Source organism: Polyodon spathula, chromosome 4, assembly GCF_017654505.1.
Source record: "Polyodon spathula isolate WHYD16114869_AA chromosome 4, ASM1765450v1, whole genome shotgun sequence".
Taxonomy (NCBI): Eukaryota; Metazoa; Chordata; class Actinopteri; order Acipenseriformes; family Polyodontidae; genus Polyodon; species Polyodon spathula.
The window spans coordinates 72,527,684-72,555,007 of record NC_054537.1 but is presented as its reverse complement, the minus strand read 5'-3'; the positions used below and the strand labels follow the sequence as shown (position 1 = coordinate 72,555,007).

Below are 27,324 nucleotides of genomic sequence, written 5' to 3'. Positions count from 1 at the left end.
GACATTCTCTTCTCCCCTAAGCCATTCTTTTGTGATATGATTTTCTGTTAAACTAAAACGAGGTTAAAAGTGGCACCAGTTATCCATAGTGATGATTGTGTTTTTTGTTTTCTTTTTAAAAAACAACAAAAATAACAGTACTAGAGTTAAAGATATAAAGCAAGCTCCACACTATCCGTCGCAATTGGTAAAAGCGGCCTTTGTTTCCTAAGGGACGACTGGCACTGCTTGCATACCTGATTGACGTGAGAGGCTAGTGCTACTGACTCTCCACAAGGTATCCCTGTGTGTGTGTGTGTATCTACTGACCACAGTCAAAACAGCCAGTCCTCACCACAGAGAAAGAAAATCAAGGCAGTTATTTTTAATCTATAACTGTGTAATTTTCACTTGAGTGGATCATCTTTATCTTCTCTGGACCTGGTTTTTGAAAACCTGCTTTGAGAAGAAATCTAGGTTTACAACTGCTAATGACACACACACACACAGACACACACACACACATGCGCGCATATTGTGTTTGGGAAATGTGTGTTGGCACCTTTTGGGTGAATTGCAAGGTCCCTGCTGTTTACAGATCCAACAAAAAGCTTGTTAATAGCAAGTAAATGTACTGCTACCTGTGTGACTGTTTAAACGGGGTCTCCTACATACAGGGTGCTCATAACAATGCACTGTAGAAAGAAAAAAAATATACAATTTCTGAACATGTTTCAGGTTTACAAGTACATAATTGCGGCAATGAGGAAGACATACAGTGTTGATGACTGACTTTTCCTTGGCCAGTCTGGATTCTTTTCATGTAAGGCCTCTGCTGCACAACAAGCACTTTACCAATGACTTGCATACATGGACACTAAGTCCAGATCAACACTGCCTGTGCTCCTTTCCGGCACTGTCCCCTTGTAAACTTGTAAAAATGTTCCGTAAAAATAACAATAAGACACTCCTTTCAGTAAATACATGTCTGTGAGGGGATTTCAAAATAAACATACAAAGAAGCATAGGAGATGCAAGTTCAAATTCCAGGGGACGGCTGACATCACGTCTACCCTTCCAGAGGCACCACTGCCTTGTGAATGAGAAAGTGGGTAAGGAAGTAACTCCGTCCAGCCACTCCATGGATCTGAACCAAGGCCCACTTCACAGTACATTCTTCTACAGCGCTTTTCACGTACAGCCATCCCCAGGGGCTTTACAAACCAGACTTTAAACTACTGCAAAAATAAGGCCTTCTCAAATAAGCTGATCTATAATCTAGATTGCAAACAGCTCCTCTATTTGCACCCAAGCAGTGAATTACATAGCTTAGGTGCACAGCCACCTTATCATAGTCTTGAGAAAGTAATAGTCCTTTGAACATTTTTGTGTTTTTTGTCAAGTGTAGACTGTTAAACATAACTTAGCCCGCACATGATGGTGCAGCAGCAAGCCTGAGCCTGGGGTGTGTTCATTTCCAAGTGTCATCCAAACAGATAACAGCAAATAACATATTTCATTATGAAATGTTGAAACAAGAAAGATAACTGGTCAAGCTTTATTTTAAGGGATGTTTTTCTTTTTGTTTATTAACTGTTAACAAAGAGGTAATAAACATGCTAAAGTACATTATTTATTTTCTGTTAACTGATCGTTAATAATATATAATAGGCAAGCTAAAACTGCAAACACCAGAGCCCTATGGATGATCAATCAAACACCAAAGCTCTATGGATGATCAATACACAGTCAATCATATGCTTGAAATCGGTTCAAATTGTTACTGTAGTAATGTTTAGAAAATCAGGTTTTTATCAACCCTAACCCTAACTATAACCCTAACACTAAGCTAAAAATTAACAATGTTTGTTAACAGTTAATAAACGGCCCTTAAAATAAAGGATGACCAAATAACTTGTTAAGCAAGTGTGTAATATTAGATTTAACAAAACTGACAGTTGAGCCTTACCCACTGTATGTTAGTATGTAAGTTTGATTGACAGACCCTGCATATCTCCTAGTTCAAGTTATGTTTAACAAACTATAAAGGGGTAACTTAGCAAAATTTCAGCCAGCTGCTAGCCCTGCTTATCTATTTTCACCAACACTGAGGCACAGGGAAAAAGGAGGGTGAGTAATATTGCTTTAAATGAGCTGCAGACCTACCAATCACATTCCCTGTGGAGCCAAGCAGTGTGCCAACGTCCTTTTTTATATATAAAAAATTGATTAATAACTGCCCGAGATTTGCGGAATGAAAATATGCACTAATTGTCTGCAAAATACCAGATGCAACTATTACAAGGTTATAACATAAACCTAACATTAAGATGATAACATGTAAATACTGGGTTATTGAGCCTACAGTACAGTAATCTGGATAGAAAAAAAACATGAATGAGGGATAATTTCCACTGTCACTGTCGTCAAAAAATGTCCCTGTGAGCCTTCACTTGCCTAAATTAGATAGACCTTCGATGGAAATCTTAACCTCCTGAGGAATAAAAGAGGGCCTGGGAAGAGTCAAAGGAGGCTCCTCTTCCCATTTCTCCACTTTGCGGCTCTCTGGCGCTGACCACCTCCTCTTCCTGGTTGTGGGCTTGTTGCCAGCTTCTGTTTTGATGACCAGTGGTCTGCAACCAGCCATCTGCCCTGTCTTTTCAAGAAACTTCAGTTCTCCATTTTCAGAGGTGGTCTGTGTGCCGATTGTGCCGGCAGTACCACCACCTCCTCTCTGCCCGACTCCGTTCTCGTGCTCCACGTACCTGACTCTGCTCCCATGCAGGCTGTCATTCTTTGGTGGTTTCAGGAAGAGGCTGCCAGTCGGATCCACAAGCTGGCCCTTCTTCAGAGAGCCATTTTTCAGGTTCTTGAGGGTGAGGGAGATGCAGACATCTCCCACTGACAGCTTGATGCAGGGCAGGTTGAACAGTTGGGTAGTTTGCTCTGGGCAGCATGAAGACCAGCCTTGCCCAAAAACAAAAAAGGGGTACTCCACCAAAACCTCAACACTGACCTGTTGGAACAAGAAAATGCCTGATTATCATTTTATGCACAAACATTCTCAATCAATATCAGTACCGCTAAAAAACATATTGCTGACCTGAAGTACACAGAGAGATAACAAAATAATTCTGGTAAATCTTATCTTATGTGTATGACCATCACTTCTTAGCATCACGTTTCCTACAGTATATGAAGGAGGCAAACATTATGTTGAACATATATTTGATTTTTTACTCACTGCATTTATAAACAATAACACTAACAGCCCTATTTTCCGTGCTGCACTTCCTGTTGATGGAACGCATCTGACACACTTGTATTGCTTCTGGGAGTTTTAGTCCTTGCAAGAAAAACCTACTTTTTTTTTTTCAATGTTTCTGAGTGTATTTTTTTCTTAACTATTTATATTTCTCCAAAAACAAAAACCTTAAAAAAAAACTAAATATTAAAAAAAAAACAGTGTATTTTCTTTAAAAGAACAAAAACTCATAGACGCCAAATGATTTGACTCGACTGATACCAATCACTGCTTTTCCTATTATCTACAAGTTTTCAATGTGGACTTAAGCCTGATTTGCATGGGACTAAAAATCACCACATAAACAAGTGGTTTTGGAATTTGTTACCCACATTGTCCAAATCGTCCATTTCTTTTTATACCAGATAATTTTCTCAGGAGATGTTTAGATTTTTTTACAGGACATTGGGACCATCTGTAAAATTTCAAGCGTCCTGTGTCTTTTTACTGCTGTGCGAATCCATCATATCGGTGTTATGTTAGAATTGATACACCATTTCCGGGATATTCGCCTAAAAGCAATACCAGCCTTCACAATAAACCCTAATATAATATTACAATTGGTATGATCTGTCCCGAGACTCTACAGTTCACTAAAGAGCAACAATTGGGCATAAATAAATCAGGGATAGGTGGAAATACAAAAAGTAATTGGCGGCTATTAAAAAATGGATCCTTTATAAAGTGCATTTGAAGATATGTATGGAAATACATATCAGTCAGAGGACGAAATAGTTATACTAGCCTTTGGAATAGCACCTTCTCTGGCCACTCCATCACATTTCATTTTGAATTTATGGACTTTCCTTGACGAAAACTAATCCTTGTCTGGGAGGTTCCAAGACGTCCTCTACTTTAACCAACTCCGAGGACACCTGATTTAAAAATGAAACGTGATGTTGTGGCCAGAGAAGGTGCTTTGGGTGAACTGGGTGTAAAGAACAAATTTTGTTGTACCTTCTTTTCCAAAGGCTAGAGTGATATGCATTTCCATGCATCCCTTCAAATGCATCATTCAATGCATTCATTTTTTTATGTTTTGTATTTTCGCCTGTCCCCAACTTGGTCACGTACACTCGTAGTTTTACTTAACTGGAGAATTTCAGGACAGTTTACTGTGAAAGCTGGTATTGTTTTGAGGCAAATACCCCGGAAATGCTGTATCAGTACTAACATTACACTGACATGATAGATTCGCACAGGAGTAAAAAGTCACAGGACCCTTCCATTTGAAATTTTACAGACGGTCCCGATGTCCTGTAAAAAAAAATCAGAGGGACTCTGAGAAAATGATCTGTGATAAAATGAAATGGACGGTTCGCACAAGACTAAATGTCGGTAAAAATTTTGTTCATATGGTGATTTTTAGTCCCGTGCAAAGTTCCTTCATGCAATGTCTTGAAGTTTACCTGTAGTGAGTCAGCACTGAAGTATCTGAAAGGAGCGCTCAACCATTTTTCTTCAATAACAGCTTCAAATAAATGACCAAATAATAATAATTAATTAATTCAAATAAATTGTTCTGTTTGTTCAATGAAGAACAGATTTTTGGAACTGCTCATTGAGTGGACCAGGCTGTTTGGCCAAACAAGAGAAACACGTTCCAGAAAAGGAAGGTGGAATGGTTTACCAGATCAGATTGTTTAGAAATAAATGGTTTGCACGCTAACAACTGTTCAGAAATAACCCTCTTAGTGTGTGAAATGTGTATTTATTTAATACTTTTATACAGCGAAACACCCCACAAGTGGTTTCAGAGCGCTGTACAGGACATGAATATACATATACAGAAAACAGCACACATACAGTGCCTACAGAAAGTCTACCCCCCATTTCAAAATGTTCACCTTTTGTTGCCTTATAGCCTGGAAATAAAATGCATTAAATTTTTTTTTTTTTCATTTATCTACACAACATACTTCCAAGGGACAAAAATATTCTAGAAATTTGTAGAAAATTAATTAAAAATAAAAACTGAAATAGCTTGGTTGGTTAAGTGTCCACCCCTCTTGTAATAGCAATCTTAAATTAGCTCAGGTGGAACCAATCGCCTTCAAAATCACACACCAAATTAAGTGGCCTCCACCTGTGTTAAATTGTAGTGACACACATGATTTCAGGATAAATTCAGCAGTTCCTGTAGGTTCCCTCTGCTGGTTAGTACATTTCAAAGCAAAGACTCAAGCATGAGCACCAAGGCGCTTTCAAAAGAACTCCGGGACAAAGTTGTTGAAAGGCACAGATCAGGGGATGGGTTTAAAAAATTTTCAAGGCCCTGAATATCCCTTGGAGCATGGTCAATAGGATTATTAAGAAGTGGAAGGTGTATGGCAGCACCAAGACCCTGCCTAGATCAGACCATCACTCCAAACTGGAATACCGAGCAAGGAGACTGGTCAGAGAGGCTATCAAAAGGCCAATGGCAACTTTGCAAGAGATACTGGCCAAAGTGTGCATATGACAACAATATCCCAAGCACTCCACAAATCTGGCCTGTATGGTAGGTTGGAAAAAAGGAAGCCATTACTCAAGGAAGCCCACCTTGAATCCCTTTTAAAGTATGCAAAAAAACACTTTTTGTAGCTATGTGGCAAAAAAGTTTTGTGATCTGATGAAACTAAAATTGAACTTTTTGGCCTAAATGCAAATCGTTATGTTTGGCCCAAACCCAACACAGCGCATCAGCCAAAGAACACCATCCCTACTGTGAAGCATGGTGGTGACAGCATCATGTTATGGGGATGTTTCTCATCGGCAGGGACTGATGCACTTGTCAGGGTAGAAGGGAAAATTAATGGAGCAAAGTACAGAGAAGTCCTTGAGGAAAACCTGCTGCCCTCTGCAAGAAAGCTGAAACTGGGACGAAAGTTCACCTTTCAGCATGACAATGCCCCAAAACCACACTGGAGTGGCTAAGGAACAAGAAGGTAAATGAGTGGCCCAGTCAGAGCCCCGACCTAAATCCAATCGAAAATTTGTGTATCAGTTGTGTAATCAGTTGTGTATTTTTAATATATCATTGTTTTCTCAATAAAAACGTTTTTCCTGTTTTTTGTGTAGATAAGTGGAAAAAAAATCATCATTTAAATGCATGAAACTCTGAGGCATTGACACAACAAAATGTGAAAAAAGTTCAAGGGGGTGTAGACTTTCTATAGGCACTGTACATATATAAAAAACAGCACACAGCATGAAATATCAATATCAATACATTTGACAATACATTCTCCTGATTGAAATAACTTGTAACAATCATTCAAGAATGCGTTCAAAGGAATGCCCAGTGCTAATGGATGACCCGTTGTCAACATATAGGTACTGCATGGGTATTGAACGGGCAGTCACCTCCAATTTATCACATATAAAAATGATGTTTAACACTGCACTAAACTATGTGTACACATGGGTGTTGGGAGTGGAGTTGAGTGGTTCAGACGAACAGCACTTCCCTGCCCATTTTCGCCATGTACTGTAACTTGCACCTGTTCTATATAGAGAGGATAGTGTGGATGGTTTATTTTCTGTATAAGTGCAGTTGTTACAAATTGAGCACTGTGGATTTAAGCAGTGTCACCTAAAACCTTGAGTTCCATAACCTCACATGGAGTAATGTGCAAGCTGGCTTCATCATCGACGTGAAGCACTTAAGCTCTGGTTACGTGCTTATAAACAAATGTCTAAAAGTTAGTTTTATGCCGCAATAAATAAGAACTGCAACAATCTGCCTCAGGGATACAAGAGCAGACAGTTGCAGTTCTTATTACTGTGTTTTTGTTATTATTATTAAAAACAGTAGTCCTAGGTTCCCATCCTTAAACATGAAATGTTTTTTATTATTTTTCATAATTGTGATGTTTTAATACATGCAAAGTAGGTGTCAAAAATAGTTTTACCTTGTCTTGAGTGTGAGCTTCAAGGAATGTTTTTACTTAACCTAGACAAGATCCCATTGTAGTGCTTTGTGTAAGTGTATAAAACTGTAATTAGAAAATGGAAGACTTCCTTTAACCTGATTGGTTTAGATGAGGTCCTTAAATTGCTGGTAAAGGACCTTAAATGTTGTTGTTCAAACTATGTTTAATCACTGTTCCACATCAATCCACAGGAAAATAGTTAAATACAGTATTCGTGTATGTTAACTTTTTTCTGCTTGTTGAAAGAAAATCTCTGTTCTAGTACATAACACACCCTCTGAATTTTATCAGTGTAGACTGTCTTCTTCCTCGCTGTTCTATACGTTCAATCTATCTATTTAAATTCAATACTGATACAGAATGCCTTCTTCCACACAGTATCTAATTTCAATTTGTATCTTCCAATATGTACCTTTATCTGGGTAAAGAGATTTTGTCAGGAAATAACTGTTGAGGCACCAGAGTGTGCCAGCAGGGAGCAGTAGTAGTTAAACAAATAAATACAGGCACGCCTCGGTGTAAAAAAACATCATGAATATAATCTATCATTCCCCCAAAGAATACACAACGATAGTGTTTCCAACCTATATGGCATGTCGCAGCAATTGACTATAAAGGGAACTCTATGGAGAAGATATTCCATGTACAGTACAGAGTAAAGAAAAAAAAACACATAAGGAGTAAATGTAATAGATTGCTTTAATGTCTTTTTAGACTGCAGTATAATGACACATGAAGTTACTTTTATTTATTCTTCAAACCAAAAGTGTTTCTACAGTGGTGACCGCCTTAAAAAAAAAATAAAACACCTTTTAGCTTTGCTGTCCCAAATCTATACTGGAGCAACAGCACTCCAAATAGTAAAAAGTAAGGGAGCACTTTCCTGTTTTTCAGACACCATTGAACCTACTGTAACAGTAACTGAAAGGAGATTTATGATAACTGTCTGAATAATTTTAGATGGGTCTGTATTTACAGTGGTCTGGTCTACATCTTTCTGGAACACACTGCAGCACTGCAGCATCGCATGCATTCCTTCATGTCACATTAGTATGCTGTTCTTTCTCTGGTTTCTATTTTTAAAATGTTCTTACATACCATCTGTTCAAATTGCTACTCATTGACTGTGATGCAACCCCTGGTCCCACAATGGTTCCACAAGTACTTCTCTCATTACAATTGCTCTTTATACTGCTAGATATGTCTGACTTAATCTCGTGTATTCAGAATGCAGACCTGCCATATCTTCGTATTCACCTTAGTGTTGTCTGACAAAGTGAAATTCTGTACTCCTTAGTTGTCTTGAACTGTTCTTAATCGTGATAGTGTTCTTTTTTCCATAAACATTTCCAAAAAAACTTTTCCCAATGGTCAATATGTTTGCTTTGTGAATCAGGAAGATTAGGCTGACAGCTATTGGAGAATGTCAGTCAGAAAACACTAAATGCTGGAAGCAATTTCACAGCAGTAAAAAAAAAAAAGAAGCTGAGGAAGATTTTCAAACACCACATAAATCCCACCATGAGTTAGTCTTGTTAGGCTATGTATGCCTTTTGGCCCCAGTTTTCAGGCTTTAAAAATGAGCCCAAGGCTTTTGGAAACTAACTTTTGGTCAAATCCAGATGCAATAGTATGGGAAACCATTAACATGGGCCATGATGAGATTTAAATGGACTAATACTGTTTGAATTCTATTTGTCTGACCTTTTCATGAGGGGCTTACTTATGCTTCTTCTTTCTTGTCAAGTTATATATACACTGCTGTGCAAAAGTCTTAAACATGTTGCATTTTTCTACTCTGATGCATTATGAGCATCAATAATTTACTCAAAGCCTCCACTAGTGTTTGCTACTGTTATAACAACCTTGACTTGCATAAAAAAAGAAACACATCAAGTGAAATAGCTCACATCACTTGATTTTCAAGGTGTGGTATCCAAAGCATAATCAACAAGTACAAGGAAACATCATCTGTAATTGACAAACTCAGGACTGAAAGACCCAAAAAAGCTGTCTAACAAGGATGAGCAATACTTGAAGATAATATCATTAAGGAATAGAAAGAAGACAAAAGTTGAATTGAAAGCAGAACTGGCAGAAGGCACAGGTGTCGCTGTCCATCAAATCAACAGTACGAAGGTCACTGGTTTGAGTCTTCCAGTCCTGGCTTTGTCACTTACAGATGATGTTTCTCTGTAATTGCTGATTATGCTTCGGATACCACACCTATTTCATGCAATGTTTTTCCTTCTTTATGTCAAGGTTGTTATAACAGTAGGAAACTCTAATGGAGGCTTTGAGTAAATTGTTGATGCTCATAATGCATCAGAGTAGAAAAATGCAACATGTCTAAGACTTTTTGCACAGCAGTGTTTATGGAAAAAATTAAGAGACCACTACAAATTTTTCTTAAATCAGCATCTATCTCTACATGTATGGCAGCCATTCCATTCCAGTGTCTGTTGAATTCCAACACAGGCACACCACATTCTACTGAATGAGGTACTGATTAGGGGATCACCTGAACCAAATCTTATTTAATGAGGAAAAGTATAAAAACCACTCCTGTGGTCATCACTATCCTCTTGCAATAGGACCAGCTGGATGGCAAAACAGTGCTAGTAGTACCTCAAAAGTAATTGGAATCAAAAAATAACTATTGACCATGCCCAAAGAGTTGAAAAGGAAAGTTGTGAGTCAGGAAAAGAAGGGTTCAGTTCTGGCTTTACTGGCAGAGGGATACAGTGAGCACCGGGTTGCGAAAACGACTCTCCACTGACCGGGATGACCGCCAACTCATTTGAATGTCACTCAGCAACCGTAGGATGACATCAAGTGACCTACAAAAAGAATGGCAAACGGCAGCTGGGGTGAAGTGCACGGCGAGGACGGTTCGAAACAGGCTCTTAGGGGCAGGGCTGAAGTCGTGCAAAGCTAGAAAAAAGCCCTTCATCAATGAGAAGCAAAGAAGAGCCAGGCTGAGGTTTGCAAAAGACCACAAGGATTGGACTATAGAGGACTGGAGTAAGGTCATCTTCTCTGATGAGTCCAATTTTCAGCTTTGCCCAACACCTGGTCGTCTAATGGTTAGACGGGAGACCTGGAGAGGCCTACAAGCCACAGTGTCTCGCACCCACTGTGAACCCATGTGGTGGAGGATCGGTGATGATCTGGGGGTGCTCCAGCAAGGCTGGAATCGGGCAGATTTGTCTTTGTGAAGGACGCATGAATCAAGCCAAGTACAAGGTTGTCCTGGAAGAAAACTTGCTTCCTTCTGCTCTGACAATGTTCCCTAACTCTGAGGATTGTTTTTTCCAGCAGGACAATGCTCTATGCCACACAGCCAGGTCAATCAAGGTGTGGATGGAGGACCACCAGATGAAGACCCTGTCATGGCCAGTCCAATCTCCAGACCTGAACCCCATTGAAAACCTCTGGAATGTGATCAAGAGGAAGATGGATGGTCACAAGCCATCAAACAAAGCCGAGCTACTTGAATTTTTGCGCCAGGAGTGGCATAAAGTCACCCAAAATCAATGTGAAAGACTGGTGGAGAGCATGCCAAGACGCATGAAAGCTGTGATTGAAAATCAGGTTTATTTCACCAAATATTGATTTCTGAACTCTTCCTAAGTTAAAACATTAGTATTGTGTTGTTTAAAAATGAATATGAACTTATTTTCTTTGCATTATTCGAGGTCTGACAACACATCTTTTTTGTTATTTTGACCAGTTGTCATTTTCTGCAAATAAATGCTCTAAATGACAATATTTTTATTTGGAATTTGGGAGAAATGTTGTCAGTAGTTTATAGAATAAAACAAAAATGTTCATTTTACCCAAACACATACCTATAAATAGTAAAACCAGAGAAACTGATAATTTTGCAGTGGTCTCTTAATTTTTTCCAGAGCTATATATATATATATATATATATATATATATATATATATATATATATATATATATATATATATATATATATATATAAAGTATATATATATATATATATATATATTTTATATATATATAAAAAGTATGGAAGAACAGTCATCCATTATATTTGAGTATAAAACACAATGATGATAAGAATGCTTGATTTGAAAGAAAGAGCTACAAACTGTTTCTTTCCAGTCTAACAATAATCATTAAAATAAAATGGAATGGATACAAACTTGTTTGTAGGAACCTTAGGCTTTAACAGACTTGTAAGTAGCTCTTAAACACAGCATTCCTTGTACACCGGCAAAGAATTCTGGCCAAGATCTGTAACATTTCAATGGGTTTAAGGAATTCTGGCAGCTGCACCTCCATAAACTAAACCAAATCAGGGCATGAAGCTACAGCCAGGATACATTTTTGTAATACCAAGATGAAAATCAAGGTGGATCTGACATTTTTTTATGTGACAGATTCTGATATGAGATTTTTTAATAGAATTACTAGGCTCATTTTACAACATATCCAGTTTAAGCCTGAATTGTATTATGTTGGTGTATGCCCTGGTGTAAGTCTTACCTGAGCTCTGTGCTCTCCCACTGCAAACTGGATGATGGCAAAGCTGGGGTTCTGGCTGCCCTCGATCCGCTCCACTGTACTGGAGTCTATCTTTAGGTCGCTGCTGACCTCAGCACTCTGGATGAAATCCTCTGTTTTAAGGTCCTCCACCTTCTTCAGCTCCCCGTTGGCCAGCTGGATGATGGAGCCCTTCATGAAGTAAGGGGGCAGAGAGGAGGATGTGGCAGGAGGTGTCAGCACGCTTGGAGGTGTGGCAGTGGCCATGGGCTGAACCATGGGCAGGTGGATCTGTGCCTGTACCATGGCTGCGTGGTAGGTGGTTGAGGGCTGGCTGACTAGTGTCTCTGCAGCCCCGAATGGGACTGTGGTGGTGACAAAGGTGTGAGGCACTGCTGCGAACTGCAGGGATGAGGTCACGATAGTTGGCCCGGCTTCGACATCCCCACTGCCACCACCCACTGGGATCAGTAGAGACTGGCTACCTGGGATGACCAAGTGCTGCGGCAGGTTGGTGTGGTAACTGATGGCCTGCTGGTGCTGTTGCTGGCTACTGCCGGCAATGTAGCCAATGATAGGCTGTTGGGCAGCATTGGGATAGTAGGACGCGGCAGATAGTCCCATTGAGATCTGCTCTGTGGCGTTGTGGGTGGTCTGGATAACGGTGTGAGGAGAAAGAGTGGCAGCTGTTGCCTTTACGCCATCTGTGCCAAGCTGAGGTGAGGAGAGAGTGTATGAGGAGGATCTGGAATTGGGCTTCCCCAGACAGAGCCCAGTCTTCTCAATGTGGGCGATCGAGGAAGGCGACTGCTCCCTGATTGCCTCTAAGTCTGTGCTGCTGGAGGCATGGCTGTTTGGCACCAGCATCAGCGAAGTCCGTATGCCTGAGGTTTCCTGTGTGTTGTATTCACCAGGGAGTACCACATGACGGGTCTCGTAATGGTGGTGTTGTTGTTGTTGCTGATGCTGCTGGTGCTGGTGGTGATGGTGATGGTGGGGGCTTCCCTTGCCCCCGCTGTTAGGCTTGCCCAGGCTGGCCTCGTGGGACAGGCTGTAGCGTCTGCCCTTGTCCAACTCGCCGTTTAGAACTTCTCGTGTCCGCCCGTCTTCCTGGAGCTTCTTAGCAGGAGGACATGCAGAAAGGTTTCCATCTGTGTAATGGACCACCAGTTGTGAATTCCCGCTAAGGGCGAGGGCATGAGGGATGACAGCTGGGTGGGAGTGGAGGTGAAGCGGGATGTGGGAGGGAGGGGAGGAGACAGCTCTGCCGATGCCCGAAGGTGAGCCTGCAATCTGGACATACTGGTTGGGTGGCTGTGCAAAAGGTGGCGGTGTCTCTGGTGCAATTAGCCCAGGCGTCCGGACCATGTGGTGCTGTTGGTGTTGGTGGTGCTCGGCTTTGGAGGCCTGTGCTTGTGACATAACAGCAGTGGTATAGGCCTCAAGTTGGGAGCGTTGAGAACAGGGTGCAGCGGCTGAAGTTGCGGTCGGAGAGATCAGCTGTGAGGGGATGTAGCTGGTGTAAGGCCCTGGGTAGGGCGAGCTAATGAATTGGAAAGCGTGTGGGAGCTGGGAATTCTGCAATGAAGAGACTGGCATCCCCGGCTGGGAGATAGTCGAAGAATACACAGCAGGAAGCGTTGCCATGGTAGTCTCTGTCCTAGGAACTCTGGCTGAAGAGGAATAGTCCACCGTGTTAGGGAGCGGTTTGTACAGGGCTACGTCTGGTGCCTCGGCTGGGATCCCTGTGTTGCTGTGCCGGCCACTACCCATGTTGTTCTGCCTGCTAGCCACGTTGGCAAGCCAGGCCAGGTTCTCCCCACGCTGGCTCTCGCTGGCTGGGGCCACCAACGGCTTCTCATCAGATGGCAGGTTGCTGGCAGGGAAATCACGCTTTTTCGGGGGCAGGCATTCATTGCTCCGTTCCTGGTTAGATTTCATGGTTCGTCGTTTGCTCGCTCCGTGATCTGTTACTCCCACCCACTCACTGGATGGTTTTAGTGTCTGACGTCACAGATCTTAGTCTAACGCATGGGAAGTCACACCTGCTGTCAGAAAGTGATCCAGGGACTTCATGAGGAATCATTTCCCACTGAGCTAAGCCTCCTCAACTGATCTGGCAATCTGTAAGCAAAGGAAACAAAAGAAAGATCAGACTGGAGAAATTTTATTGAGTCATACTTCACTGCCCATTTTCATATAATTGTACTGTATTCTACTTTTTCATTCATATAGTATGCAAATCTATAATGGAGCTCTGTTCTTGGTTATTTTTATTAATTATTACTACTAACAATTAAAACATTCTGAAAACTCTGCATGAATTTTTTAAATAACATTTTCTGCAGACAATTTAACTTTTAAAAGTATTGTTTTGTTTTAGGTTTTATATTGTCATTCTTATCCTGTGGTTAAGGGCATGATGTAAGAGGGTGGATTGCATTCATTCCATTTCATTCATTTGTACAGTGTAAATCCCTCACTTATTAATTGAAAAATCATGAAACCTGTTAATTGTGCAACGTTTCAGAGGTTTTGACACTTAACTTTTGACTTAACTACAGTACCATGAAAAAGTACTTGCCTTGTCTGATTTTCTGCATTTATGCATAATTTTGACACTAAATGTTATCAGATCTTCAACTAAAATCTAATATTAGATAAAATGGACTCTGAGTGAACACATAAAACAAAATTTTGATACTTCTTTCATTTATTTATTTAAAAAAGTTATGCAACACCCAATGCCCCCATGAGAAAAAGTAATCACCCCCTTAGACTCAATAACTGGTTACACCACCTTTAGCAGCAATAACTGCAACATACGCTTCCTGTAGTTATTGATCAGTCTCTCACAGCGCCGTGGAGGAATTTTGGCCCACTCCTTCATGCAGAACTGCTTCAGCTCAGTGTTTGTGAGTTTTCAAGTTTATGGTTTACGTTATTTTAGGGTCTTATCAAAAATAGACACAGTAGTTTAGGCCCTAAGTATATCACTGCATTTGCTCTTAGCCATCAACCCGTATATTGCTTTGGATCTTGTGACAGAGTCATTTCGAATGAAAATATAAAGTAAAGATGAACCCTAAGTAGTACTTTCAATGCCCTGTTTGCTGGTTTTCTGAAATGTATCCTTTTATTTATTTTTTAATATTTCACTTATCACTTAAGGCAAAGTTTTGGGTATTATTTTTGTGAAATAGTTTAGTTAGCTTTAAAAATAAATATTTTTACAAAAAAAGTCACTCATAAGGATCTGGGTAGATCTGAGTACATACATCAATCTTCAATCCCTGTTATATTTTAAATAGAAGTAGGTTTTTTTTTTTTTTTAATTTAGAAATCCAACAATTTAAACAGACAGAACAGAACCAAAACTGGGGGTACTGCCAAAGGGACTGGACTTTAAGGTTTTTGCAAAGTGGTTTGGCCATTTGTCTTAATACTGTAGAAGGAACTGTCAAATTTGACATGGATGATTCCTTTGTAAAGTTTATATTTGATGTATACATCATACACGTGACATTCCAAGCAGACAGAATATAAAGTCAGCAATTTTTATTTTCATTTGAAACATATAATGGTCTATTTTAATTATCTAAACAGTGGCTGATGATTGGGGGGGGGGGGGGGGGGGGGGGGTCTCTAAAATTATAACCTTTTTTTTTTTTTTTTTTGGTGGAACTTATTGTATGCTGTTAAAATAATATTTCTTTTACTTTTTCAAAAGTGTATCTTTTACCCTGGAGTGTGGAGCCATATGCACACTGGATCAGTGTTAGATTGGACTTCTACAGAGTTGATTTAACACTGTCCAATTTGCTGTGTACCAGCACAATAAGTACACCAAACACAAAAAGATTCAGTGTCTGAATCTGAAAGTCCTATAACTATGACTCTGCAATTGTACAGTGTCTGCTAGTTATTAACTAGTCTTTTACAGCACGCATCCTTTTCAGCATCTCGGTTTTCACAAGAGACACACAGTCTCCTCACCTTCCCCGGAAATCTAGACCAGGAATTTCAAGTCAGATACCAGTGTTACGCAAAGTGAAGGCTACAGTGTAATCTGACAAAGTCTGGATTAAGCTGAGAAAATAAAATCAAAACAGTTACAGGCTGATTTATCCAGACTGATGTGCAGAAACAGACACCGCAGACCCACATTAAGCGGCAGTGAGAGGGATTGGTTGATTGATGGATCTGTACAGCCCTGAAGTATGGTTGCCCATATGTAGCAAACTGGGCTTTATTGGTTGAGCCCCCTCCTCTGCATTTGCTCTGTTTTTATATAACAGAAAAAAAACAGTGCCATATATATATATATATATATATATATATATATATATATATATATATATATATATATATATATATATATACTGATGCACAATGAAAACGCAACACTCTAAGTTTTATATAAATAGCTCATTGGACACATCCATAATGTCACTTACATTTTAAAAAGTGAGCATATAGGTTTGTTGATTGTTTGAGTAGTTTAGTTCCTTGGGGTAACAAAATACTGAGCTCAAGTCAAGTGATTTCATAAAAAAACACCAAGTGCTCAGTGTTTGGTATTTGAGTTGAGTTAAAATTGGCTAAATGAATTGATTAAGAATCTGTATAAACAACCATTTGATAAAACACGATTTTAATTAAATCAAGAACAGCGAAAGATATAACCATGCCCCGCCTGAGTAATGAAGATCACCTGGTTGCTATCGGCATGACTGAAGACAGCCTGTCTGTGAGAGAAGTTGCCCGCCGAATGAGATGTTCTGCTTCAACAATCAGCAGACTAGTCCTGAGAAACGAGGAAACTGGTGGGGTGGTGTAAAGTGGGATGATGTGGGGAGGAATCTCCTTTAACACAAGAATGCCGTTGGTGCAGACTGAAGACAACCTTACTGCTCAGATTGATGAAGTCCGTGAGGCAACAGTTTTTCCGTTCCTGCAAGCCAATCTGGAAGTGCCAATTTCCCAGCAGGACAATGCATGACCACACAGTGCTGGAATTACAATTGCAGAACTTCAAGAAAACAATGTCTAGGTATTTCCGTAGCTAGCTTTTTCTCCTGGCATGAGTCCAACAGAACATCTGTGGGACCAAATCGCCAGTGCCATCCAAAGGAGACAACGGCGACCAGCCAACCTTCGCCAGCTGGCTGCAGCTGCACAGGAAGAGTGGCAGAACATCCCACAGCAGTCTATCCAGAGGGTGATCAGGTCTATGTGTCAACGCTGCCAGGATTGTGTTAATGCACAGGGAGGTCATACCCGACACTAACCATGTAATGTTTCATACTGAAAACTTATCCTGATTCTTTGATGTGTATTTTTGTTCACATTTGCTGTAATTTTGCATGATATCTATGTTTAAAATATTGACCTGAGTGTTTGTGCATCAGTATATATATACACACACACACACACACACACACACACACACACACACAAACACACACCCACACACACACACACACCCACACACACACACACACACACACACATATACACAATTCAGATAACACATTATTGGTAATGAAGTATGACCTAATCTATTCTGGCAGACTGTGAAAACTAACAAGTGTCACAGTACAGTTCTGTACTGTATTTAAATGGTATTTCAAGCACTGAAAAATGCATTAAAACAAAAACAGAAATAAAAACATAATAAAAGACTGCATCATGCTTATAATATAAAGAACAAGTGTACTTATGAAACAAGCAGTACTGTCAGCTTGCACTTGCTTTTACTTTAGCAAATGTAGTATCGGCAACAATACAGTACTTTGTTCAGTTAGTTAGCAATTACAAAAAATATATTTTGAAAGGCTTTTCAACTGGTAAAACCTACATAATAAAGCAACAAGCAAAAATATCAATAGACTGCTTACACAATTCAAGCAGTTACTGACGTGCTGCTTCTGGTCTGTTTTTAACCCAGACGATTGTCTTGGGTAAATGACAGTTGATAACAAGCAGTATAGTACTAGTGTACCACAGAAAAATACAGACAGAGTTGGAAAACGTGCACGACGGTTACAGGTAGCATTCTATAACAGAGTCAATCTGTTACTGTGCTGCTTGGCTGATTAATGAGAGGTGGATAAATGGATAAACGTTGTTTTGTTTCCATCAATGCTGTAAAAAAGGTGACCTAAAAGTGGGGGAGCAAAAATGTTTCTGGGGATATAATTAACAACAACAACAATAATAAGCAGCATACAATCCATGGCACTCATCCCAGGGAACTACAACTGTAGGGCTTGTGTTGTAAAAATAAATAAATAAATAAATAAATAAAACACATTATCCTTTGGCTTGTGCTGATGAAAGCTTGGAGCGAGGGTGACATGTTTTATGTTCCTTTCAAATCTGAAGCAGCAGAAGGGTTTTACATGTATTACATTATTTATTACTCAGCTGAAGAAGGGTTTTTGTCCTGAAATAAATTATTTTTGAAATATTTAAGTCACCGCTGCCTATTATACCTGCAAACACTTCTGTTGAAAAGTTGAAACTGCATTTCTTATTTTAGAAAAAGAACCGCTGTGGTGGAGGTCGATTCCTCCACTACAAACCAGGCAGTGGTTACCCTGCGTGAGTGTTTTCCTTTAAGAGGCTGATCCTCAGTTTTATTCAGACGGCTGGCAGAAAGACTTCAGGTTAGACCCCTGTTTTAAACGGAGGTGGCACACAGACAGAATACTCTTGGGGTTGGCACCCCTCTATGCCTAAGTGACTTGCATTTGTTTTTTTATCACTAAAAAACAATACATTTTAAAAAAGCCAGGACCTCCTCTTATTTCTGAAAGATACCTTAAAAAACAAAACACAGAAACAGACGCTCCTGTTAGCTTACCCGTATCACATTAGTTCCTGCCTCTGTCTCTCCGCTCTCTGTTTCTCTACGAAAGGGCTGGAAGGTTGGCAGGTATCCCCCTGTTCCTTGTTTAATTACCCCAAGTCCAGAGAGGATTTTTGAGGCCCAATTCCCCCCCCCCCCCCCACTTTCCCTCCCCCAAGCCAGTGCAAGGGCCAGTGCAAAAGGAAGTCCCCCTTTTTGCCAGGGCTCACATGAAGCCCTGCGTCAAAAGCAGCTCCAGCGTGTGTTATGCAAGGGCACTACGCTGCCTGCCAGCACTCCCCTACAGTATTCCAGTGTCTCTGCTCCTCCCACCGTTCGCTTCATTAACTTCATCAGGTATTCATTCAAAAAACACACACTCCAGCTGGCAGCAAGCCCAAGCTGTGCTCATGAGGAGGGAGGGAGAAAAAGCCAGTGAGAGAGAGCAAGAGAGACACACACTCATGCAGAGAGAGAGAGAAAGAGAGAGAGAGGGGGGGGGGGGGGGGGGGGGGGGGGAGATCCTCTTGGGAGCCAGTCAGATGAGGCTTTATAATACTGAGGTCTGCTTCTCTCCATGGGGAGAGGGAAAAAGATAAATCCCCCTTCTCCCTCCCTTGTGCTGGGGTAGAAAATCATTTTCTGAGAATTGATCCACTTACTAATGCTGTAAGAGCATGTGACAAACGTGTCCTTAAGTGACACTAACAACAACATGGAATTATCAGCTTGCACAAGTGGCAACACTGATAAAAAAAACCTCCCCGTCAAGCTTATGGCTCAACCTTTGGGAGGCCAGTTTCTATTTTGTTTTCTTTTTTTTCAAGCACTATCCCTTCCTGTCCATCTGTTTCTTGAATAAAACCTTATTAACACAGCTTCCTAAGACAAAGCTGCAGAAACATTAAAAACAAGCATACGGCACAATGATTTCTTAGTTTGCAATGTACTGAAACAATGAATGTATATGCACTGCCATAACAGGTAACCATTACACCATTACCTAGTACACTGTCCTACACAGAGGCATGCAAATGAACCCTATATATTCTACTACATAGCTCATTTGCACTTAACTTGTGTGTTGTTAAAATATGCATTGAGATATGTATAACAAAAAAAAAACACCTGTACACATACATACAACTTTTTGTTAAAGAGGTTGTACTGACTCTAACAGTAATGCCATGAATCTTACCAGTCCCGCACATCCCACACTTCACTATGTACATTTCAAATGTATTTATATTTTAAAACATGAAGTCTAGAACAACACTAGGTTAAATAAATCTCTATTTGCAAGGATTGCTTTTAAACAGACTTGCACTCCCTTGGTCACCTCACCTGGAGATGATCACCATTTCACCAAGTCATTAACCAACCAGCAGCCTCCCCTGTTGACTGCTTTGGAGCCAGTGGCATGCTTTGACCCACGCTTCTGAGGTGAAACAGTAACAGATAAAATTAGTACTTTCTTTAACCTAGTGTAGTAATAACATTAAACACATTTTTTGCTATAATATGCTATTTTCAAAACAGCACATATGAGACTTCTATATTGGCTGGAACTGCATGATAAGTAGGTTTTCTGGAGTAGTTTTGTTAGATGCAACCACTTAGGCCTATATTTGGTACTGTTATGTTTTTGTTTATTTTGAGTGTCTTAAAAGGCCAAAATGACTCAAAACTCCTATTAAATAAGGAAAAACTTTCTACTCTCTCTCCTGTTGTCTAAAGTATTCTTTATCATTTTTTTTCATGCAGACACAGTCTCCTGTTTTCTGGTGTGATGCCCTATCGAAGTAGCACTCCATTTAGAATTACACATGAAGGTTTTTTTTTTTTTTTTTTTGCCAGTTCAGACATATCCCAATTAGTCTGCACTGTTTATCTTTAAACCAACCACTCTGACGTCAATACTTGGAATTATCATTGGCACTCGTCCTCACGCAACCTGTACTCTGAGTCTCCAACCCCCAAATATCAAGCTACCCTTCCATGAAGATTTGAATGTACTTCTTTTTTTTAACTTTTTTTTTTAGTAGTTGCCAATTTTTTTTTTTCTACCAATTTAGAATATCCAATAATTTTTAGGCTCAGCTCACAGCTACCACCCCCGCACTGACTCGGGAGCGGCGAAGACAAACACAAGCTGTCCTCCAAAGTTTGTGTCGTCAGTCGACCGCTTCTTTTCACACTGCAGACTCACCGTGCAGCCACCTCAGAGCTACAGTGTCAGAGGACAATGCAGCTCTGGGCAGCTTACAGGCAAGCCCGCAGATGCCTGGCCAGACTACAGGGGTTGCGGCGACGCTCAGCCAATTGAGAACCGCCCCCTGGGAGCTCCCGTCCACAGTCGGCAGTGGAATAACCTGGGCTTGAACTAGAGATGTCCAGGCTATAGTGAAGTGATAGCCATGTGAAGTGCAGGATATATATATCCTGCACTTCACATGGAAAGGCTTTACCGCACGTGCCACTCAGGAGCCCCTTGAATGTACTTCTTAAATGTACAGTGATCCTGATAAGACAGGACACTGGTACCACAAGACTGTAATGGATGCAAATTGTACCCAAAAAAATGTTGTTGTACAATTCTATCAATTGCTCATACTGTATGACTGCCCATGTGCAAATGTTGTACCACTGGCATTACAACTATGGTGACACAACATTTAAAAAATGTTTAGCACTGATGTCTTTAAATAAAAATATTTTCCAAATAATCTATGATATAACAAAGTCAACACATTATTATTCTGTATTTAGATGACAGGAGTTCAAGTCAGTTTGTTACAGTGAAGAATTTCAACATGAGTTATTTAAAGAATGTTTTTTTAGTCAAGTTTTAATTAAGAGAATTATATTCATGAAAACTTTTGTAGTTTTGCATTATCAGTTAAGAATTAATAATTAAAACACATTATTACTGTTATTGTTATTATGCAGCATTGATCACAGCTCAAAGTGCTGTAGATGTCATACACCAAATCCCAAACCAGAAAACTATAAACCTACTGTACCGTTTATAATAATAATAATAACAACAGCCAAATACCAGTCAGTCATAACAACCTCCTTATTTTTCATTTGCCTTAAAAAAAAAAAAAGTTTAAAAAAAAAACTGTGTAGTATTTCTCAATGACCAGTCTGTAGACTGGTGCTGGTCTGTGGCAATGTCCTTGATTAGTATTTCATTAAAAAAAATTACATAGGATATTCTATTTTTTCAAAATAAGCACGTTTTTAAACTTCCACCGGTATAAAATGTTAAAACATAAGGTTGACATTGCTGTGGTTCTTGCTTTACAAGTGGTCTGCCAGATTTTTTGGAAGACACTCAAAACAGCAGGGAAACACAGTCTTTATAAATAAAATACACCTTAAATATGCGATTAAACATATATCAGGAGGTTTGGGGCCCGCTAGGTACATATGTAGCACATCAAATCAAGAATGTATGAGGAATAATAAAATGCATATTTGTCTTAATAAGAGCAGCTCACTTCTGGATGAAATTGAAATTCAAAGTGTATATTGAATATTTAGGGTCGATTGCAGCTGTACCAAAATTAGTCAATTTAATTAATCCAGCAGGTTTAATCCACTTAATTAGACTAAAGTTAGTACACTTGTTAATCCTGGTTGCAGCTAAACAAGATACTGATTGCAGAGTACCAAATCGTACGTGAGGTGAGTCTGTTCGAGTGGACCAAGGTAGTACTATGAAGTGTAAGAATAATTTAGTACGCTTGCTCGTCCTACCTTTGTACAGCACATTCTAACATGAAGACTGCGCCATTATTCTCTGAAATGACGTCTAAAAACTAGTTTAGTGAAAAGTGGAGCCTTTTAAACCTCAGTCTGAACCCTTAGATGCATTTGGTTCAGTAAGGTTCGCTCGCCGAGTCACAGAAATATCCTTAATAAAATTGACAATTGCACTATGTAATTATATAATGTACCTTAATATACTGTTGATACACTATTGCCCTGTTCACACTAGCATTTTTATACCGGTATCGTTGCGGAACCGTACCGAAACATCTGTCCACACTGGAGTTCTTATCGGTGTCTTCCGATACAACTGTGTCCGAAACTTAAAAGAGCAGGTTTCGTACTGGTACTGTTTCGGTACGACTCGGAACAGCTTAAGTGTGGACAGGTAAACCGACACGGTATCGATATATTCTGAAGCACGCGCACGTCCTCCTTTACAGTTTAAATACTTTATACAGCTTTACATTCTACAGCGAGCAGTATCTTTATCATGGCTACACCAAAAAATATCAAATTAAGTGACAAAATCCCCACAAAATTAGTGATGATGACTATGAGGTAAAGCGTACAGCAGAGCGGTGCCGCTCAAAAATAAATATATAAAGACGGCCAATTGTTTTCGCCTTTTTGTTCGTCTCATCCTTTCACGTTCTGCTCGTCGCAATAATGACTGAACAAAATACTGTACATGGACAGGACGGCAAAACATGCTGTATTACATACCAGCAGATCTACTTTTAACAGATGTTTCAGCGGTCGTCATGGGAACGAATTCAGAAGCCGAACACTGTCGATTTAAACATACATGAATGTGGACATGTATATCGCAACTTTATGTACCGGTATTGAAAAGTGAGTTAGAACAGAAAGTGGTTTCGTACCGGTATATTCTACTATACCGAAACTCTACTAGCATCTTACCGATACAAGTGTGAACAGGGCTTTACTGGTACTCTGCAATCGACCCTTACATATTTTCCCTTAACACTTTATTTATTTATTTATTTTTTATGTTTTGAATTTTCCCCATTCCTGGTTTTGATGTAGCTAGACTAAATTAAAAGATTATGACTAGCTCACCTTTAGCCTAGATACCACTGCATACAAATTACATTTAAATAATTTTTACTATTATTACTATTATTATTGTGCTGTAACTGTAGCCTACCAGCATGTGTTCTGATATCTACAGAGCTGTCCTTTCGTGGAATTGACTGTTGTTATTATTATTATTATTATTATTATTATTATTATAGTAGTAGTAGTAGTAGTAGTAGTAGTCGTAGTATTAACAATGTTAGATCTAATTCCATTTTTAAATACAAATTCATACTTCTGCTTATTCATTTTCCAACGTTTTGCATATCGTATCCTTGTTAACCAGTGCATACAAAAATACCGTAATAATGCTTTCGCTTTATACATGAGGGTGTTTCAAGCTTATAGTGATAACGTAGGTAGTAGTTTGACAAGCTCCTGACTGCGAACAACAACAAATAATACTTTATTTTCTATAGCCAGTTCTTACAACACCCGCTTTCTCTGCGTTCGTATGTGTGTCATACTATACTGCTCTCAAAGGCTAGGAAGTAGGAACCTTTAAACAGGAAACACTATCCAAAACAATAGGTTCCTCCTCTATTGCTACAGAGAGTGTACAATACAATGTATTTTTGTTATAAAACAAAACTGTTACTTAGTTCCCACTGACACACAACCTTTTAACAAAGTTGCTGGCATGTTTAAATTACGATGTTGGTACAACGTTGTGTGTTGGCGGCTTCTCAACGATCGCACGAAGCATGTGAAGCTAGTGATCTAATGTAAATGGCGGTCTCAAATAATCACCGGGTCTGCTGGCAAATATTGTAAATTAAACGCCTGAGGCATTTAAGTAAAATTTTACGCTATATAAATGAATGTACACACAACAAATAAGGATGAAGTTTTATTTAATAACACACAAGATGGCGTTATGATTATAGCCTCTCTCTATGACCGGGGTCTCAAACTCAAGTAGCGCCACCTACCGGCCCTCCAAGCAGCGTCCTTGATATCATTACATCAGCCCGCCACATCCCGCACTGTTCGATCCTACATTTTCTGTCAGTTTCAAAATACAAAGTAAAGGATCAACTATCAAAACATCTGTGCATCACCTAATACAGCTCTGAATTGAATATAGCGATTAACAAATGATAGACTTATCTACATTGCCCTCGATTTTACATTACTATTGTGTATGCAAATCGAGTCAACGTCGAAGTTATTCAGAACCACTCAGCATCTGACTGCCTCCTCATAGAAATATTACCATGGAAACAACAACGGAAGGCGAACGTTTCGAGGAATTAACGTAAACCAAAAAAAAACAATCCAATCTCTTATATTCAGAAAGGCTGCACAATGGCTCTGCCAAAGACAAAAGTCAATCAAGAACATAGACAATTTCAAGAGAAGTGGACCATTGATTATTTTTTCGTTGATTTGCAAGGGGAAAGTTGCTGTTTTAAAAGTATATAATCTCAAGCGCCATTATCCAACAAAACGTGACGATCATTACGACAAATATCGGGGAAATGAACGAGAGAAGACTGCTTTGCAGCTCAGAAATGGGCTAACATTACAGCAAAATCTTTTTCAGAAGGGGAAAAAAGAATCGTTCACTGATGGTGAATTTCTTAAAGATTGCATCCTGAAGGTTTCTAAGATTATGTGCCCAGAAAAGAGAAGTCTTATTCAGTAACATCAGCCTCTCCGCAAACACAGTAGTAGAACGCATCACTGAGCTTGACGAACAACTCTGTGAGAAAGGCAAGGCATTCCGTGCGTACTCTGTAGCACTCGATAGAGTACCGATTTGGTTGACAGTGCACAACCAGCGATATTTGTCAGAGGTGTCAACGATGCTTTTGATGTCACAGAGGAGCCGTTCAGTTTGAACACAATGCGTGGTCGGACAACAGCAAATGAAATCTTTTGCCAGCTGTTGGATGCAATTGATCGTGCTGGGCTGCTGTGGCATGCATTAGCAGGCATTTCCACAGATCATGCCCCATCAATGATTGTGAAAAAGAATGGGTTGTTGGCGCTGGTACAACGAAAGATGGAAGAGCAAAATACAGAGCAACCCGTTGCATTGCACTGCATTATTCAACAGCAAGCACTGTGCAGCAAATGCTTGAATTTCGAAAACGTGATGCCCGTTGCTGTGAAATGTGTCAGCTACATTCGCTCCAGGGGTTTGCAGCATCGGCAGTTTTGTCCATTTTTGGACGAAGTTGAGTCAAAATACGACGATCTGCTGTACTTAACATGCGTTGGCTTAGTAGAGAGAACGTTTTAAAGAGGTTTTTTGAGTTAAAAACAGGTGAAAAGATTCATGGAGGAAATTAACATGCCAGTGCCAGAATTTGATGACACAAAATGGGTGATGGATCTTGCTTTCCTTGTTGACATTACACAGGAGTTGAATATCCTAAATCTGAAGCTGCAAGGTCCGGGCCAGCTTGTAACAGCAATGTTTGACAGTGTGAGGGCATTCACAACAAAGCTGAGACTGGAAAAGTCAAATGTCACAAAACAACCTCACTCATTTCCCAGCATGCAAGTCTCTTTTGGAGGAGCAGAGCACTGATATACGATTCAGTGGTCCTGAATATGTGGCTATCCTTGATCTGCTCCTGGAGGAATTTGATCAGCAGTTTGCAGTCTTCAGGAGGCACAGAAACACCTTCTTAATGTGTGCTGACCTATTTTCTGTTGATGTGGAAACAGCTCCAAAATATCTGCAGATGGAGCTAATTGTCCAAGTTCCATTCAAGGCAAACAGATGCACACCTTGCCATCTTACCTACCTATCTATCTTGGCTGTTCAATTGGGCTTTAATTTTGACACTATTTTTTAATGGAAAGCAAGCAAAGAATGAAAGTGCTACAGTAAATTAAATGACTCCCTTGCATGAAACAAACAAAACCTCTAAACCATTTTAATACTGCTTTACAGTTAAAAAAAAAAAAAAAAGCCCAATGTACAAAATTCCTTTCTGTTTTGCTTCTGTTATTTATTGTCTCCCTCAGCTGCAGTGGAAGCAGGATCATCCCTATTTGGCTCACAGAGAGACCTAGTGGCAAATGAGATTCAAGGAGGAAGCCTGTGACACTGCTGAAACTAATGTGGGGAATGTAGACAAAGTGGACTGTCAACCAGCTTTGCTTTTGTTGAAAGGATAATGGACAGAATACAAAACTGAGGGGGAAAAAAGGACTGTACAGGCAGCACAGAATAATATCTGAATGCAAAATTGGCACTTGTTTGTATATCACAGCTTTAAAAATGTCATTTGAGCTACAACAGCTCAGCCCCAGTCACGGACACAAATATAACCCGAACTACAAACAATAATGTTCCCGGTATTGAACAGTGGATGAACAATGTACGAAGACAACAAGTCATCAGGGATTCCTTGTTTGTTCAGCCTGCCAAGCTTCTTCTGCATGGGCTCCTTATCTCTTGTTTTACCGGTATACACTACAGCAGATCTACAGTAAACAGTATGTTGCTTTAGATTTAGGGTTAACAGAAATGTTAGCTTTTGTTTTTTGCTTCATCTGATCTGGTGAATGTTAAAGCACAGTTACAAAAAGGTAGATGATAAAGTCTACCACGCAGCTATTTAAAAAATAAATAAATAAATAAATAAATAAATAATAATAATAATAATAATAATTGTATAAATAGCATCCAACAAACACACAGGATTTTATTTCCCTGTTTGCTGTTCTAAGGCATGGTATAAACGTGTATAAATTAAGGGATTATAAAATTTTAATTCACGTTTTGTTTTTTTAATTGAGCATTCAATAACTTACCCATGTTTTACTCCCCCTATTTAAAATGTACAAATACAGCACGGTCCCTAGCAACTGCCCATAACGGCTCAGAAGAATTTAAGGTCAGGGTGTGTCCTCTCATCCAA

At 39.7% G+C, this 27,324-nt stretch overlaps 1 protein-coding gene across 4 annotated transcripts in view; it reads right to left on the bottom strand.

Annotated features, from left to right (window-relative positions):
* Positions 1-1,803: 1,803 nt before the first annotated feature.
* Positions 1,804-27,324, bottom strand: part of LOC121314826 (ataxin-1-like) — a 163,670-nt gene continuing 138,149 nt past the window's right edge. For 3 of the 4 annotated variants that reach the window (XM_041248527.1, XM_041248529.1, XM_041248530.1), the window contains 2 exons: positions 11,716-13,836; positions 1,804-2,995 (listed from right to left, as the gene is read on the bottom strand). In XM_041248527.1, the coding sequence (XP_041104461.1) occupies positions 2,429-2,995; positions 11,716-13,653 (2,505 nt within the window). In that variant the 5' untranslated portion in view covers positions 13,654-13,836 and the 3' untranslated portion in view covers positions 1,804-2,428. Of the gene's footprint in view, positions 2,996-11,715; positions 13,837-18,580; positions 18,716-27,324 lie in introns of those variants that run through there. The other variant, XM_041248528.1, reaches the window with a different exon arrangement.